Source organism: Vidua chalybeata, chromosome 3 (genome assembly GCF_026979565.1).
Source record: "Vidua chalybeata isolate OUT-0048 chromosome 3, bVidCha1 merged haplotype, whole genome shotgun sequence".
NCBI classification, from domain to species: Eukaryota; Metazoa; Chordata; class Aves; order Passeriformes; family Viduidae; genus Vidua; species Vidua chalybeata.
This window is the reverse complement of record NC_071532.1, coordinates 33,212,583-33,230,545: the sequence shown is the minus strand read 5'-3', so window position 1 is coordinate 33,230,545 and position 17,963 is coordinate 33,212,583. Positions and strand designations below refer to the sequence as shown.

At 48.3% G+C, this 17,963-nt stretch overlaps 2 protein-coding genes across 6 annotated transcripts in view; both read right to left on the bottom strand.

Moving 5' to 3' along the window:
- Positions 1–5,067, bottom strand: part of TOGARAM2 (TOG array regulator of axonemal microtubules 2) — a 32,664-nt gene extending 27,597 nt beyond the window's left edge. For all 4 annotated transcript variants that reach the window (XR_008430195.1, XR_008430196.1, XR_008430197.1 and 1 more), the window contains exons 1-4: positions 4,861–5,067; positions 3,458–3,672; positions 1,793–1,953; positions 508–554 (exon numbers count right to left, since the gene is read on the bottom strand). Coding sequence is in view for 1 of the 4 variants with exons in the window: in XM_053939254.1 (XP_053795229.1) it covers positions 508–554; positions 1,793–1,953; positions 3,458–3,672; positions 4,861–4,900 (463 nt within the window). In the remaining 3 variants the exon portion in view is untranslated. The remainder of the gene's footprint in view (positions 1–507; positions 555–1,792; positions 1,954–3,457; positions 3,673–4,860) is intronic.
- A 7,202-nt stretch (positions 5,068–12,269) lies between these two features.
- ACSS1 (acyl-CoA synthetase short chain family member 1) overlaps positions 12,270–17,963 on the bottom strand; it is a 30,913-nt gene continuing 25,219 nt past the window's right edge. For both annotated transcript variants that reach the window (XM_053938242.1, XM_053938243.1), the window contains exons 12-14: positions 17,492–17,555; positions 16,804–16,922; positions 12,270–15,413 (exon numbers count right to left, since the gene is read on the bottom strand). In XM_053938242.1, coding sequence (XP_053794217.1) covers positions 15,243–15,413; positions 16,804–16,922; positions 17,492–17,555 — 354 coding nt within the window. In that variant the 3' untranslated portion in view covers positions 12,270–15,242. The remainder of the gene's footprint in view (positions 15,414–16,803; positions 16,923–17,491; positions 17,556–17,963) is intronic.

The following is a 17,963-nucleotide window of genomic DNA, read 5'->3' as shown; positions in this document are numbered from 1 at the left end:
GCTGTCACAGGACGTTTCCCTATTTCTGCCAGTGCAAAACCAGGCAATGTCCATCCATCTCCTTCACATCTCAAAGGGTTCACCTGAGAAACTGCCCCAAGGAAAGGTTTTCGGCTTCAAGGGCAGGAGGAAGGAGTGGGAACATTTCTCATTTCATGTTAAATGCCTTCCCATTCTCTACTAATTTTGACTCTAGAAAGGCTGTAGGGAGATAAAAGACATGTGCACAATGGAGAGGAATGTTTCCTTTTCCTGCACTGCATTTCTAGGGCCACAAGGTACCACTCCAGCTCCTGCCACTCAACAATTCACACTGGAGGAATTTTCACTGCACCACTAGAGAACACTCCCAGTGACTGGGCTTTGGGAGACTCCATGGAGCCCATCAAAGAATTAAAATGAATTAAAGAAATTTTCAAAAGAATGGGTTTGAACCAAGCTTTCCAAATGTCAACTCTGAGTCAAGACTGCAATCGTCATTTTAGGACAGACATGCCCTGTACCTACCTGAATGGTCAGAGTTCTTCTCTTGGCTTCTGCTGCTGGATCCTGGCCTGGAGAAAATGGGGGACAAAAGAACATATGAGGAGGTAGAAAGAGAAGGGAGGGAATGGGCATACCATGAAAGGAGGCAAACCTTCTTAGCATGGTCACTGTGATGAAGGAGGAAATGCAACACATAAACCCAACAAGATGCAAAGCTGATTAAATGTCCTTAAGCTTTCAGTTGCTGGAGTCACACAGAGCTGGCCAAGCTCTGCCTGAAACACAGCAGTCATTCTTCAACTTGCATCAGAACTCCCCAATTCTGCTGTCTCTCCTTTTGGAGCCAAGTGGCTCCTACAGCCTCTCTGAAGCAGTCAGAGCTGCTGAGCTCAGACACGAGTCTGTATGCAGGGCAGCTACTTTTGTACTGCTGCCAAAGCTTGACTTTGCTTGCTCGTGCCTTACCCTGGTGACAGCCTCGTGCTACATGTGGTCAGAGCACTGCTGTCTCCTGAGAATGATATTACACCTCCTGGCTCTTTCCAGAACAAAAAGGCTCTTTCCAACTCAGCTGCTAGGGGACAATATTCAGATTGCACTTTAAAAGCCCTACCAAAGATTTCCAATTGGAATGATACTTCTGTGACTCCCTCTTTATTGTTATCACTCGGATAAGCTGGACAGCTACATTTTCTCACACATACCCGAGCCAATATCTTTCCATCAGGTACAGTCCTGTAACTCTTCTCTAGCAACTTCCCCTCTTTGGTCTTAAGCCCAGACCAAAATTAAACATTGATCATATTATACATCTATACCCTAAAACTTATCTGGGATCTCATTTCACAGTGGAGGCCGAGAAACAGAGAAACGACACCTGATGTTTACAGAAGCAGCACCTGAATTTGCAGACACCTCTCCAATATTGGCCCATGCATATTCTTATGGCTACAGAAGTTGACAGTCATGGATCACAGTATTCAAAGACCTGCAGGATCCAGACCCATGCAAAACAGTTCCCAAATGACACCACAACCATTACAGAGGGAACCTATAGCCATGTCCTGCAGAGGACCTGTCCTGAGGTGCTTTGAAGCCCTGCCTCCTCTTCCCCACCACCACTTCTGATCTTGGGACAATGGTGTTTGGTTTGACATTGTCCTGAATCATCATAGATGGGCAAACTGGTGAATGGATACACAGTGGTTTGCCTAAATACAGGAGACAGCTGACTGTGTAAAATAACCACGTGAGATGGGAAGAGCGAGGTGAACAGCACACTGGAGCAGCAGACACCTTGGCTTACCTCATCTCCCAGGACTCCGGGAAATCCAGCTGGGGAGAGTTTTGCAGAGGCCCTGCAGCACTGCTAACAGGGAGACTTCCTGCCTTGCGTATTGGGGGAATCAAAGGTTGTCCCAAAGACCCCTTCTTCATATCCTCACCACTGGAATGCACCAAGGAAGCCTGGAAAGAGTAGAACAGAGCACTCAGATCAAGCATCCAGCCTTGCCCCTATTCATGCCTCAAGACATTTAGATATGCCCTCAACTGGGACCTGGCAGGAAAAGACAAGTCAGACTGATGGAGCAACTTGGCCCAGGATGGGGAATGCAAAGGGAGCTGGTGAGGGAGAGACCATGTCACACATTTCCCAGCACTCCCCTCATGCTCACTTTGGTGCAAGTGTGGCTGCGTTCCCAGTTTGCATCTACATGTTTGACATCAAGATGTTCTGGGGTGCCACTGCCTCCACTGGCCTTTTGGATGGCATGGGAGTGGGTTTAGATCACTCTTCTCTCCCTGCCCCTAAGCTACCTAACAGCCAGTGCTGATCTCCAGCCAAGGCCCCACAAAACCATTCTGCAGGTTGTCAAAACCTGCTTTTCTCACGCCCCTCATTTCTTCTGCTGCTGCCCTTCCCTCCTACAGTTCCCCAGCAGCCTTTGAGCCCAGATGCTGCTGAGCTCTCAGGATGCTCGCTGCTCTCCAGCTCCCACACATCCATCACCTCAGGCTCACTGGCATTTAGGAAGTTCAGCAGAGCTCCCTGTCCTGCTGCTCTCTGCAAGGTCTCTGCCTGCCCAAGTTCCTCCAGGGCCCTCATGCCATGGCCAGGAAGGGGGGTGGAGGCAGCGGGGGCAGATGCACACCCGTCCTTAGTATCCCATCATTTCTGGAACAGCTAAAGAGCCAAACCAGGATCTGTTCAAACGTCAGTGAAAGGCTCAGTTCCTGTCAGGGATACATTGGGCCCTTTCTCAGCAAGGCTGAAATCAAGACATTCTGCCTATCAAAGCTGTTGTTCATCTGCCTCCTCCTGGACCCCACAGCAAACCCAGAACAAGTGCAGGTCCTGGCCCTGCTGCAAAGGCAATCGTGGGTCTGGGCTCTGGGCTGCTCTCCCCACGGCCACCTCTCATCCCTTCCCCCTGACAAAGCCATGCCAGAGCACACAGCAGCCCAGAAGCTGGTGGAGCCTCGGAATAGCAGCAGAGACAACTGTGCAGAGCGCATGGTGGTACAACTCACAAGCTGGGACAACCTGACTTTGCAGGACTGCTTGTTCCAGCAAAGACCTTTATCCATCCAAAGGAGACACAGCTGACAGAAAAATCCACCAAGACATGGAGGTGGTTCATAGATACATGTAGGTTACTAAATGGAGAAGGATTGCTTTTCCAGAGTGGACAGCTTCAGCTGCTCTGACTGCTTGTTGGTGTTTTCTCAGCCATAACACAGAGGAGGAACCATGACACAGCCCAGAAACCATTCAAAGACCTCTCCTGTTACTGATACATGCTGAGGACATGAAGTCTGCACTACACACCCATTGCAAAGGTATCCTGAAGTGCAGTGTCCAGCTGAGCTCTTCCTTGGCTCAGCTGCTTCCCTGGGCTCACACCACAGGGAAAGGTCTCCAAGCTCTGCCTACAGCACTTTAACAGAAAATCTACCATACAATACTTACCTTACACCTTTTTCCATCTGAGCTCAACTCCTGGCTGTTTCTTCTGATATCTTTGTAGCCAGTGCTAGTTTTCCATTTCTTTTTCTCTCCATTACACATGTTGCTTGGCTTGATGGAAGAAGAGCTCTCTGGGATGGGAGGCAAGGGCTTGAAGGGAAGGAGTGAAGAGGGACGTGTCTGGGGAAGGTTCTTGGCAATAGAGTAGCCAGTCAGGCCTGCAAAGTGGAAACACAAAGTGTAACAGAGTCCACAATGTAAATCTAAAGCATCTGAAGCTCAGTATTTCATGGGACACATTTCCTGGAATCTTCTAAACATCTGCACAGGGAAACATGCTCCTGCTGGCAGCCACTTGAAGCAGCCCACAGGGAAAACCCTGACCCACTTCCACAGAGCTGCCACAGGAACAGCCTGGCCTCTGGGCTGCCCTGGGACAGCAGGGAGCCCAGAGCCCTGTGCTTTCCAGGAATGGCTCAGCTGCACATGCACCCTCCTGCTCCTCTCCCTGCCCCTCAGCTGAGCAGCCCTACAGCTCCACGGGGCACTGGGAGCAGCACAGCTCATTGCAGGGGGCACATGCAGGGCACAACTTCTCTCTGGCAATGTGCACAGGCTATCTGGGCTGGCACAAGACCCTCCTCCTGCCACAGAGCAGCCCAGCTCCCACCTCACCTCTGTGTAAGGCTGAGCCATGCTCTCAAGGGAAGAAGTGAGTTAGGTGAACTCCCACATTTATCATCAACACATCTAATGGGGGAGGTTCTCGAGCAATTTTTAATTTCTGAGGAAATTTATTTGGTTTTATTTTTCATGGAACTAGCCTGTGTTTAATTCCTCTGAGCAGTATTGAGTTAGCAAGTCTGAAGGGAAAGGTGGAAGGCTCCAATAGTAAGAGGGAAAAAAAAAAGATTCCTTCTTGAGGCTGGCATTCTGTGAATCCACACAGCTGTGACTGCTATTTCTGCAAACCACAAAGACCTCTCTGCAAGCAGGCGGGCCTTATTGGTGTTTCTATAGCACTGTAATATGATCCTCAATGTTGGACCCGATCAGCGAGGAGAGGAAGAAGGGAAACTTTATATGTTCTGAGACCCAACATTGATGGCAAAGAATGCAACAGGACTTGCATCTCATGACCACGTCCAATTTGTGGTCAGCTGTGGCCACAGTCCCTGTCCTGGCTGACAGTGTGAGTGATTTGGCCACTGTCAAAAAGGAGAAAGCAGAGTAAACTAATGATAGAATGTTGTGGTGCCCTGGGTGTCCTTGCAGGGTCATCTGTAGCTGTCAGCCACCTACTCTGACACAGAGCCAGCACTGACCACCATAGACCAGTTTTCCCTGAAATCTGGGGGGATTTTTTTTCAGTTGGCATCAGCATTTCAGCTCCTTTCTATCCTCACCTTTTCCTTCAGTGGTCTTTCCTTTTCTGGTAAAGTCCATCTTCGAACCCGTGCTTCCGCCTCGCAGAAGTATCTGGGCTTGAATTTGGGATCGCTCTCAGAGTTGACAGCAATGGGAGCTTGGTACCCAGCCTTAGAACAAGGTCGGGTGACTCCAATTGCCAGCGCTTGGCACAGAGAGGCAGAGCCAGACGCGTCTCCTGCCACTGTGGCCGTGTCAACCACAACCTCCACAACCCCATTGTGGGGCTGCCCCTTTGTGATGCAATGGCCCATGGTTTTCTGATTTCCATGGCTGCAAAACCTCACCCTAACTTCATCCCTTTCCCTTTCAAGGGCAGCCAGCCCTAAGCCCAGCTACGCCATGCCTGAGGGTTTTACACTGTCTAGGAAGGAGACCCTTTCCAAAGCTACTTTTCAAGGCCTTTATTTCTGTAATTCCCACTCAGTTCTGGGTTGCAGCTTGTTGGTATGGGATTTTGTTTATTTCTCTTCACATCAAACAAAGTGGTGGGACACAATCAATGGCACCAGACGGTGGAAGTAAAAGAAGCTTTACACTCCCCAGCAGATTACCCCAGAATTCAGTTGGCCAAGAGCTGTAGGGAACAAATTGACCATCCAAACATTCCACTCTTGCTCTGCTTCATTGTTCCAGGGATTTATTCCTGGGTTTATTGCAGAGACACCCAAACCCAACATAAACATCATCTGCCTCAAAACATTTCTGATCTTGGCAGTTCCTGACAATTCAAAATTTTCTTAATGGAAATAGCACAGGGCAGGTCATACTGAAATACTCCCCAACAGAACAGATAAACCTAATCATGCTTGATTTGGCAGAACTAACCCTGAGCAAAGGGACCAGTGGGTCTCATCCCTTTTTCTGCATCTGCAATATTATTTCTTCAAGTCTCATCTCTCCTATCTATTCAAAGAGGCTTTGCACTCTGCATTAGATGCCCCCAGTGTTCTGTGGGCTGATATGATATATGTATCTGTAGGGTGTAAATTGGCCATGCAAAGTTCTCCTTCGTTGTGGCAGGGCTTTATTCCTGCTTTCTTTCCTGCAGACACACCCAAACCCAACATTACAACACCTGTCTCAGAACAATTCTCATTTTGACTGTCCCTGAAAAATCAAAACTATACTCAGAGCGTTTCCCAGTCAGGTGATGTCAGATACCATCAAATATGTTCAAACGATGCATTTTCCACATTCCGGCAAAATGATGGCCATACAGTCCACATGTTGGAGGCAGACTGCTGTTGGCAGAACGGGGCAAGCCCCAGCAGTTGCTCTCCCCATGGCTGGATGGCCATGGCAGCAGAGGCAAGTCTCTCACTGTGCCCACTGCTGTGGGACCCAGTGCTTTGGAGCTGTTCCCACTGAACTCAGGCTGCTGCTACAGCAGCAACATCACTTCACACATTTGGTAACAAACAGCTGGAATGGCAAGAGTGCTTGGCCCAAGAGCTACAAAAAAACTTTTAAAAAGGGGAGGGTGCAGGGGAATTAGAATAGTTTGCTCCTTTTTAATACAAGCGTACCTGGATTTGTGCAGGGACACTGGGATAATCATACTGGGGACTGGTTTGTAAGCCTTGTCTCTAGCAATTCCCACCAGTCTGCAAGTATTTTTCAGTACAAAGGGGTATATAAGATTTTACAACACATCCATGAGCAAGTCTGAACCAGACGTCAAAGCACAAGACAAATACTCCCAAACCTGCCACCCATGGGGAAAAAAAGCAGAAAATCAGATTAAACAAGTGCCCTTGCAGCTAAATTGACTGCATTTATCTCATGGTCCAACCTTTCTGTACAAAAGCACCTCAATTCAAACACACAGCTTAAGATCAAGGAATAAAAGTGTTTTGAGAGCATTAAAATTTAAATGATTCCTATTACTTTCAAGGAGAGGTCAATGCTCATTTCCTTAAAAACACAAATGCAGGCCTATTTGGGACTGCATCCTTCAAAAGTACGAATGGAGGTTTAGAATTGCAGAACTGTTTCCATTGGAAAAGACCTTTAAGATCATAGAGTCTTTCCAATAACCTGAGACCGCTAACACTGCCAAGGCCACCACTAAAGCATATCCCAGGACGGGATGTTATTGGCCTTCTTGGCCACCTGGGCACACACTGGCTCACATTCAGCCACTGCCAACCAGCACCCCCAGGTCCTCTTCTGCTGGCTGGCTTTCCAGCCACTCTGCCCCCAGCCCTTGTGCCCCTGGAGCTGGCACTGCCCTGGCTGGTGTCATGCCCTGGCTTCCGCAGCGTTGTGCGGCTCCTGGATGGTTCGAGCTGCCCAATGGCTTCACGCTGGTCACAGAGCGTCCGGAGCGCTGTCAGGACCTCTGGTACTTCCTGGCCGAGCAGGGGTTCCTGACGGAGCCCGTGGCGCGGGGGCTGTTCCGCCAGGTGCTGGAGGCCGTGTGGCACCGCGCCTGCCGCGGCATCCTGCACCGCAACATCAAGGCCGAGAACCTCCTCGTCAACCTGGCCACCGGCAAGGCGAAACTCATCGACTTCAGGTGCGGCATGATCGTCCAGGACACGTTCTACACCCGCATGTCAGGTGAGCCCAAAGCCAGGGCCCAGCGGAAGTTCCCCCCTTTGCTGGCACGGGGAAGAGGGAGAGAGAGAGGGGGAATCCTCCTTCAGCCGGCTGCAGCCAAGTTGCTTTTCGGTGGGGCAGGGGCTGGCTCTTGTGGAACGGGAGCTGGCTGGGAGGGAGGGAGGGAGGGAGCAGCATCGGCCTGATGAGCTGCGCCCACATCCCATAGGAACACCGGAGTACAGCCCACCGGAGTGGAGCCACTTCGGCAGCTGCCGTGGCCAGCCAGGCACCATCTGGTCCCTGAGTATCCTGCTTTATGACCTGGTCTGTGGGCACCTTCCTTTCCACAGCAATGACAACATCATCCAGGGCCAGCTTTTCTTCCCACCCCGTGTCTCAAGGTGGAGATGCTCATTCAAGGCACGGGAGGAAAGACGGGGTTGGGAGATGGCAGCTGGCACATAAACATCCTGCTCTTGCAGCTAGTGAGGAGGTTGATCTCTTGGGCTTAGCTGGAGGAGGTGGCACGTGTTCCTCTGTGCTGCTCTCATGCAGAAGGGAGGATCAATGGGAAGCTTTTGGGTGCAGCTCCAAGCACTCCTAGTGTGTCCTGGGTACCACTGAATCCGGGAGAGCATGGAGAGGAACCTTGTCCGCTGACCAGCGGCTTCTGGTTTGTCTCTGCAGAGTGCCAGCACCTCGTCAGGTAGTGTTTATCCATGGAGCCCACAGACAGGCCATCCTTGGAAGGCCTTTTTGAGCATTCTTGGCTGCAGGACCCCCACGTGGCCCAGGAGACAGCTGAGATCCATCCCTCTGCACAGTCGGATCCAGGAGCCCAGCAAGTACCAGCTGCATGTGTCTTGTGGCGCTGGAAGAAAACCCCAGAGCGTTTCCCTGCGTCTGCGGAATGGAGGAGAGAGCACAGCTGAGGAGATGCTTCCACTGGTCCCCAGCGAGTTGTGGAAGGAGTGGCTCAGTGCTCCCTGTCCTATTGGAGAATAGGTGGCAGTGCGGTGAAGTTGCCCTGGACTGGAAAAGGGGAAGCATCCCCCTGCAGCTCAATGGCATCGTGATGTCCCCACAAGCTGAGGCACAGCTGGTGTGTTCTTCTGGAGCACAATGTGGAGCTGGAAACAGCATCCTCGAGCTGGCTGCTGGCAGGGCAAAGCCGATTGGCTTTGGATGCGTTCCCTTCCTGGAGGACACTCTCTGTGCCCCGATGAAATCAAGATGAGCCCCCAGCCGGTGGAGGGACAGGGGGATGCTCGTGCTTCCAGGCATGGCAGAGCTCAGCCTAGCCACGCACCAGAGGTTCCCTGCTCAGCGAAAGTGGGGAATATTAATTTTTCTGCTGGCCACCAAGCTGCTTTTTGGCAGGACAGGGCATGGATGTTGTGGAAAGGGAGTCAGCTCCTGGCCTTGCTGACAGCTTCTGCCAGCCAGCCTGGTGCAGGCTGGAGCGGGGACAGCCAGCCTGAGAGAAGCATCCATCCATGTGGATGGGGGGCAGCAGAGGGAGATGGGTTCCAAAGCCATGCCCCAGCTGGTCTGCTTTGCGGGCCCTTGAGGAAGGGGTGGGTTTACAGGCAAGAAAGGTGGGGTTTTTCCCCACTCATAGAGAGATTTAATTCTCACATGGAGTGGTCAGACCCTCCCCAGGCCTGTGATACAGTGATAACCTTTGACGCTTTTTCTTGTTTCCAGGTCTTGTTTTGAATTGACTTTCATGCAATTGTTCCTTGCTTTTCCCAGGAAGATTACACTTCCTGGGAAGTGTGCCAGGATTGGACAGGGAAGCGCCTGCACCATCTGTGGAGTGTGTCCAGTGCCAGCACTACTCCAGGGGGGCCACAGTCTGTGGGGACATCTCCTTCAAGAAGGATGAGGACCTCGTGAGGGATCAGCCCTGCCTCTCCTGGCAGGTCTCCCGAGGTGGGTACCTGGCTCCACAGCTCAGCTGGCAGAAAGGCTTTGGACAGACAGCAGCGGGCACATGAGCATCCTGCTCTTGCAGCTGCTGAGGAGGTTGCTGTGCCATGCTGAAGCGGAGGAGGTGGAATGTGTCCTGCCACGCTGCTCTTCTCTGAAAACAGAGAATGGGTTGGGATGTTTGGGCTCTGAGCACAGCCAGCAGCCTGGCCTGGGCACAGGCCCTGGTGGAACACGGGGGACAGGAGCCTTCTGTGACTGACTATGGCTCTCTGGTTTCTCTCCCCAGGCTGCCAGCACCTTATGCCATGCAAATGGCACCACTCAGCCTGCCAGTCTGAGAGGGTTGGAGGGTGGCAGGTGTTCATTTGCTGTCAAAAATAAATAGTTTTGTTGTTGTCATCGTCATCATCGGAGCATTTCTTTCATCCCTTCATTCCCGGGGCAGCAGGGAGGGGTGGCACTGAAGGGCAGCACAGAGTGCATTTCCCCTGAGCAGGCAAGCGGACAAGTGGTGGGGAAAGGCACCCTGGGGAGAAGGGCAGGCAGAAAGGCCCCGGGTCTCTGGAATTCAGGTGGCCAATAACCAATTGCTTCTTCCTGGAACCGCTGTCAGGGCCTGTGAACTGCCAAAGGTGCCAGGCTTTGTTAGCTTATCCCCTTCAGCCACTTGTACAAATTAACCCAGATGCAAGTGTGACACCCACGTCTCTGTCCCTGTCAGCCCACAGGCTCCCAGAACATCCCTTTTGCTCCTTTCTTGGCCTCTGGGTAATACAATGTATTGATTTTTCTATCTTCTTTGCCTTGGTGCCATAGGAAGGATCCTGGTGTCCCTGCCGAGAGTGGAACCATGGATTTGTTAACTCTAAAAAAACCCTTTTTTAACATGAGCAGCTCAATAGACAAGGGCTGGCTGGAACAAGGGAGCCCCCCTGCTGCCTGCTGCCAAGGAATGTGAAAGGCTATCTGGCATCTTGCATAGTAACAAAATGTGTGGGCTTTCCACAGAGAGGGTCTCTAGCCAGGAAAGGGAGGCATGGCACGGGGGCCTTTTCTCTGTGCTGTGCCTGAGTTCAGGCAAAAGGCCCAGCAGCTGTAAATGAGGTTGGCAGCACTGATCTCTTAGGACATCCACTTTCATGAATAACCAGCTCACCCCAGAACCTTGGGACCTCTATTCCATGACCCCGTCTAACTGCTGTGAGGTTGTCATTCTTGGGAATGCAGACGACCTTGGTCTTCTGCAGAGAAAAGTAAAATCACATCCCCAAAATTCAATTGGTATAAAAAGAAATTTGAGTCTTCTGCATGCCACGCGCAGGATGAACACTAAAAAGCACTGGGTTCTACTCTCCCAGCCACAACATACCCAAAAGCCAAAGTAAGCTGTCATCTCAGACACCAGGAGTCAAGGCAGATACACAATAGCTATAGAGAAATAGAAGCAAGAGTAAGAATGATCTGCCACAGCAGATTTTATTGCCACTGTTTGTAGGCTGGTAATTTTTGCATAGCCATGATAATTTCCACTGCAAAAGGTGGTTATGTCCCCAAATCCTTCTATCCCAGACAAAACAGGACTGGGGTCACTGCCATGAAAAACATGCTTCACCTCTAGAGTCAGCCAGAAGACAATTCCCTGTCCAGAATTGTCTGTTTTCAAGGTGGAAAAGGATCATCTGTTCCTGCGTAATTTAAAAACAGAAACCTGTTGCTGAAATCAATTTCTGTGGCTTTAATTGGTCACAGAGACAGCCCTTAAATATAATTGTGTTAGACTAGAAAACAGTCTCCATTTTTACCAGTAAATTATAAGTAAATAGATCAGAGCAGCTGTAACATTGAGAGACAAAGTGAGGAGATGGACACCTGCTTTTCTGTCTAGTCCTTTCTGTGACTTGCCAGAGGGTTGCAAGAGCTAGGAGTGGCACTGGAACCTTTCCAAAAGCAGCTGCTGGAGATAGAAGGCAAACGGTGTTCATCCCCTCATTATACCTATTGTTTTATCCACGGAGTAGGCAGAGGGTGAAACTCAGTCTTTCTCACTTCTTAATGGTCAAGACGTTCTGCAGAGGATGAGTTTTCTGTCACTTACAAATGATCCAAGGCACCTGGAAAGAAATTCCTTCTCATCTGCATGACTCTAGAACAGCTATACACTTTCTACACAATGCTGTGTCTCTCATGTTGCCCACACACACCCTGCTTTCACTCCTTTTCTACTTGTGCAAGGTATGCACAAAGCAAAGAGCTGAACTATCCATAATCAACTAATAGTAATTAAATATTCCCACTCCTTATTCTCTGTTTGCATCACACAGGAAAAAGTGTAAAGCAGTGGGATCTCAGGATTTATAGGAGACGTGCAGCTTATTGACATCCAAATGTTCTTCAACTTTGCTCTTTTTTGCAGTGGCAGTTTTCTGGTATTAACTCATTTCCTCTGAGCTACTGCTTAGAGAAAAGGAGCAAAGCAAAACAGCAATTTGGATCACAATTCATTCTGATCTCAAACTCCTTTGCCTTTCTTTGAAAATTCAGAGTAATGAGAAAGTCCCAGCTCCTTGACAGGATAGAAAGTCTGACACCTACAATGGAAAGCCAATCCATCACACCTACTTCCTTTACTGAAAATATGAATATAGAGATCAATGAAGACACTGGTTTTGGTAAAGGACAAGAAATGTGTTTAAAGCATGATTACAAGTAAACAAAATTCAATTAAAGGCTTAACACTAGACTGCACAGTACTTCTAGACAGATGGAGCTTTCCCTTTACAAAACTGGAAAAATCATGGTCTGTGTCTCCACCTGGGGCAAAAGCACCATGACCTGGTCTTACTGGCAAACTGAGTGGGGAAACAAAAGCATACTGGCCCTTTGCAATAAATGGCAACAGGTAAAATTAACTTTGTATCTCTTTTAATGAAGCTACAAAGGCAATCTGACAAACAACCCATACATCACTCATGAGCACACAAAGGTTTAGAAAAATTCAGCAACTCTGCTTTTCTGAATGAAGCACTTGCCCCAAGTTTGTCCCACAATCCCACTGATATCTGACCACTGACTGGTGAAAATCAGCTTGTCTTAAGAGCCTTGCTAAGTTTCTGGGGTACCTCAGAAACTTCCTCCTTCCTGGCATTTCAGGTACTGAGGAAACCATTTCCAATTCTGTGGGCTGAATCCCTCCCTGAGCCACAAGCCTGCTGCATATGAAGTAGAAAGCACTGTCACCATACACCAGTGCTGTTGCTGATGAAAATGCAAAGATCAACTCAAGCTTGCAGTGAAGGAACAACTGCTGCAGCTAGCAGACATAGTGGGTAGAAAGAAGAAATGGGGACTTCTCTGGACGGAAACTGTAAACTCTGGAAGGAAAATGTAAAATTTCAATTTCAATTTAAAGCTTTCTACAAGTAGCCTACTCAGTAAAGCTCAGTATCCTTCTTTTCATAAGAAGTGCTCTTTCCAAGCCCTGCCTAGCTCTGTTTCTATCAGACTCAGGGTGCTATTGCATGGGCTAGGCACAGGCTGTCAGCTCCAAGAGCCAATGCTGGCACACTGGCAGAAGTGCAGTTTTACCCAGAGACTGAGGCTGCCCAGCACAAGCTGTGTCCACCGCAGAACACCATGTGGGCAGCACAGCAGCACCACGTGCTCTCTTGGAATAACCCAAGCGGGCCTCTGAGTAGATGGGCAGCCACAGGTCAGCTGTGGAAATGAGGTTTATATGGAAAGGACCTCAAGAATCTTCTAGTTAAACCCCCTTGCCATGGGCAGGGACACCTTCCACTAGACCAGGCTGCTCACAGCTCCATCCAATCTGGCCTTCACATTTTCAGGGATGGGACATCCACAACTTCCTGTCTTCACCACAGCTGCAAATTTATTGTGCTTCTGCAGCTTCCTGGAAGTTCCAGTTATCCTGGAACCTCCCTGGCAGCCATAGTCCCTAAGCCCATGCAAGCTGAGACAAGAGGGATGCAGGTGAGGGAGTACACCCATCTCTCATTTTTCCTGAGCAGAGGAATTGAATGACAAATGTCCAAATGCACCAAAGCGCATTGCTCCTCACACAGACAGTGTTTGTGAGACAGTTCAGATGAATTAAATCATGGGTCTGTGTCCACTGGGACAACACACAGGGAAATTTCAAGTCAACAAGACAAGTTCTATGTTCATAATATAAGAAATGCTTTCTTGATTAAAAGGAAAGTGTGTAATCTTGTTCAAAAGTAATTTTCTTCCTCCACACTTATTTCAGACTGTGTGGAGACAACTTGTTTAAACAAGTGAGTGTACTTTTTCTGTCAAAAACATTGACTCTTGTCTGCTTCCCACCTGAAAATTACTTAAGGAAGCAGGTTGGGTTTTGTTTTTTCTTTCTATTGCAATGGCAATAAAGTAGTCTCTATCTCCTAAAATATCAACATCCTGTAAAACCTTCAAACCTTCTGATCTTCAACTTCCCAGAAACTCTACAGGGTGTCTACTTACTTTATGTAAAATGCATTTCAGTCAGAAGGATGGGATATTTAACAAAGCATGTATTCCTTACTGTATTATTCAGTCCCTAGAGACATTTAAAATAATTTTTTTTTAAAAAGCAAATGCAGCTGGTGTCCTCGGAGGAACTCTGGGATCTAAGACAATATACCTGTCTTTGAGAACATATCATACTTCAAGCACCTTGCTTCCCATTGTGGTACCAGAATCTCTGCTGGCCAAAAAACTCCCCACACCTTTCCCAGTCCTACAGATCACCTACCCATTTCCTTCCTGCCTCTCCTGCCTCCAGTTAGGTGCACAAATTGTCCTTCTGGAAAAAGCAGTGTTGCTCCAATTAAATTCAGGAATTTACTACTAGCAAATTCTTCTGTACAGCCCAAATGTAAGGCGTGCTTCAAATGGAATGTGGTCATGATAAAATGAATCCAGAAATAAAACACTGACTACATTAATTGCAATTTTGAAAGCATAGGAAAGACAAAGGCTGCTCTTCGCTGCTGTTCTATTCTGAGGTTGCTGGTCTGGAATGCTGCTATCACTTTCGAAAAGGCAAGAGGCACTTTTTTTAGTGTCCTGTGCAGTTTGTGGGTACCCACATGGCACTTAACTCTTTGGTAAATCAGCATGGCAGCAATGCACTGAGGATATGTAGGAAGTCCAGTCATGGGCTTTGTGGCTCTTTTTTGCAGCTGCAGGTGCTGGTGCTGGGTTACCTAGGTGGGACATGAAGGGTCACAGGCTCACCATCTCTGGGAAGTCCCAGGACACATGGTGGTAGGAACAAATCCATATGAGGAAAGCCAAAGGAGATATTACAATAATGGGTAAAGTCAAGGAAGAATTATCAGACTAGCCATGTCCTTCTCATGTTCCTAGTAATGCATATGAAACATCTACTAGAATACCCAGAATTGCTGAAAAGACACCACAGTTGCAGTGAAATACAGCTGCTTAGACTCCGAGCTGAAGGAAAAAGATTGAAGAAGTGTTTTGCAGGACTTCTTTTAAAACAGCAAGAAGTATTGTGTAAAAAACATTTCCCTGTACAGTAACATTAAAAAGAGGAACATTCAAAAGAGCATCTGCATCTTGCTTTAGCTCATGTTAAATTTCAGCATAGCTCATGGAAACCACCAACATTTGCTCTACAACAGCCCTGAGTGCAAGGAAAAGGAGTTCACTGACGGTGGAAAACTGCAGACTGCTTCTAGCCCTGTGCCATCTTAAAAAATGTCGTGGGGTGGAAAATCTTGTTCCCCTAGAAGGAAACAGTTTTTTAAAAAATCACCAAGAGAGAACTATGTTGTTTGCCTGGTTATTTGAAACCTTCCACATTTCTGAAGGAGAGAAATTCCAGAGCCGCCTGTTATGAGGAACTCTTCTTGTATTTCTGGTAAGCATCCAGTATCTCCTTGACAACACTTGGATCATCAAGTGTGGTGACATCTCCCATGTTGCTTGATTGTTCAGTGACTACTTTCCTCAGCAGCCTTCTCACAATCTTCCCCGATCGGGTTTTAGGGAGGCGCTTTACCACCTGCAAAGAAGGGAAGGATGCACCTTTAACAGAACTTGAGTCCTGCTGGAAACCACAAGGAAATCTGGCTGGACTATCCTAAGCCTGGCACACTATTTCATGGCCACAGCTCCTTTGAGGCTCCTAGGAAATAGATCGTGGAGCACACTAGATTACGTCCAAGGAAAGGAGTGTCACTAGCCATACATTTTATTCTTATTTTAAGTGGACTTTGTTCCCCATTGCCATGTCCAGACTGCGTGCTGCAGGATGCACAGCTCTTTTAGGAATCAGGTCCTGAATATCCTGTTAATTAGTACAATCTAATTACACATGAAAACTTAGGCACAAATGGTGACACAAATCTCAACGCATTACCAGAACAGACAGAAATATATATATTTTCAGCTTTACAGAGTAGGAATACAAAGCAAAACAATTCTGCACATCAGCTGCAGGGTCTCCTACTCAAGGGATATCTCCAGTCTGCTGATGTTTCTCTCTGCCTGGTATCTGTCAACCTACACACCTTCCTTCATAACCAGAACAACCTTAAATGCCTTGGCTATGCCTCCTGGGATGGACTCAGCAGCAAATTCAAAGGCTTTAGCATAAATGTGAGCATGATGAAGAGTTCTCAGCCACTGAGCAGAGACACCAACAGGTCTCACATTTTGCTACACAATCAGACCAGTAGGCTACAAAATTCTATAGCATCAACTGACATGCAAGGAAAGAGTTAGAGGACTTCTCTGCAGGACTACCCCAAAACACAGGGAAATGAAGGCATTCCTTTGCACACCTGCAAGTTCTGGAAGCTTCTCCAATCCACTGAGGATATCCTGGGCTGTTCCAAGTTGAAGGAGCCACTCTTGGCTGCTCCTGTTGTATTCTGTTGCCTGTGCCTTGGTGTCCACCTTACATGCATGTGGCTAAAGCAGAGCCCCTCCAAGAAGTATCTAGTCACTGCCTCCAAGAAGAGAGAAATGGATGCAGGCAGACCTTGGGGGACAGCTAAGGAGCAGCTTTGTGAATTCTCCCCTAACATATAAAGGGAAAGGTGCTGCTGAAAGGTGAGGAGGCTTGAGACAGAGTTTGGAGCTCATCAGTGCTTCCAGGACTAGGCCTGTTGTGCAACAGAAACAGTCAGTGTGCTTTGAGGTCTGACGTTGATGCTAATTATCACTGCAAGCTAGCTGGGCAGCATCACCGCCTCTCAGTGCCTCTCTCACATGCAGACAGATCATTGCACCTGCCCTCCCCTCCCTGGATCCCTCCAGCCAGTTCTGTTTTCCTGCCTCTTTATCCTGCCAGAGCAGGACAACAGCAGCACTGCAGGGTTGCTCAAGGGTGAGGGTCGCTCAATGTGACCATTTCCTGTTGCTGGTACCAGTTTCAGTCTCCCACTTACCAGAATGTGGTCAGGCACAGCATACTTTGCTATCTTGGAAGCCACTATGGTTTTGAGCTCTTCTTTGATATGGTCTACATGAGTTGTCTGCTCCTTTAGCACTATGAAAGCAAAGGCACCTGGAAGACAAATGAGCAGAAGCCACAAACATCGTATTAGATACTGGAAAGATACTTGGTCTGGAAAGACCAAGGATGCTCATTTGTATGCCAAGGAAAGTTTCAAATCATTCCTATGCACAATCTGGAGAGTGACAAGAAAAACATTGATGTTTTTTACAAAAGCAAGTCAGACTGCAGCCCTCAAATGATGGCCCAGCCTTTTCTTGGCACCTGTGACTGATGTCAGTGACAATGACAAGTCAACATAAATTACCGAAGTGTTACTGTGATCAAAGGTGGGCCAATGTAAATCAGCTATTCCCATTCTGTTCAAAGGACATTTCTAAGCACAATCCTATAAAAGGAAGTTCTACCATATACACAAACAATGTATGAAAGCAGTTTAGGGAGTAACACCCAGGTTAGGAACATGTAGCTATTTTCATGGCTGTCTTTGTCTCTTGGGGCTGCAGTGCCAGTCAGCCTAAGGACAACTGCCCTCCCATTCAACTCGTAACATGCAGCCTGGGTTAGAATTTAAGGGAAATATATGCAGATATCATGTCAGGACCCTGCTTTTCACATACCTTCTCCTTTGATCTTATGTGGATACCCAACCACAGCTGTCTCAGGGACCTCAGGGTGATCAGCCTTCACAAAAAGTCAAGCAAAAACACACAAATCAGAACTGCTTCAAGCCCTACAGATTTTGTGCCAGTTGCTCTACAAACAAAACAACTTGCCATATCTTGCTCTCCCCTTGACAGATCCTGCTGAAAGCACAACAGGAAAGCTGGATGCCAACCTCCTGCTGCAGGGCCAGCTGGTGGCCATGGCCACAGCCACGTCTCAGGGAGTAACTCTGTACTGGCCCTGCTTTTCTAACTACTCCTACATGCACTGCTAAGCCCACTGCACACCAAGCTGGATTTCCCTCCTTCTCTTTCTTTGTGCATGACTGTGGTCTCAAATGGCAACTGGCCACTGCCAAATCACAAGCAAAACCGGTCTTGCAGTGCTCAGTGCTACAGAGAACTGTGGCCAGCCGAAGTAAAAAGT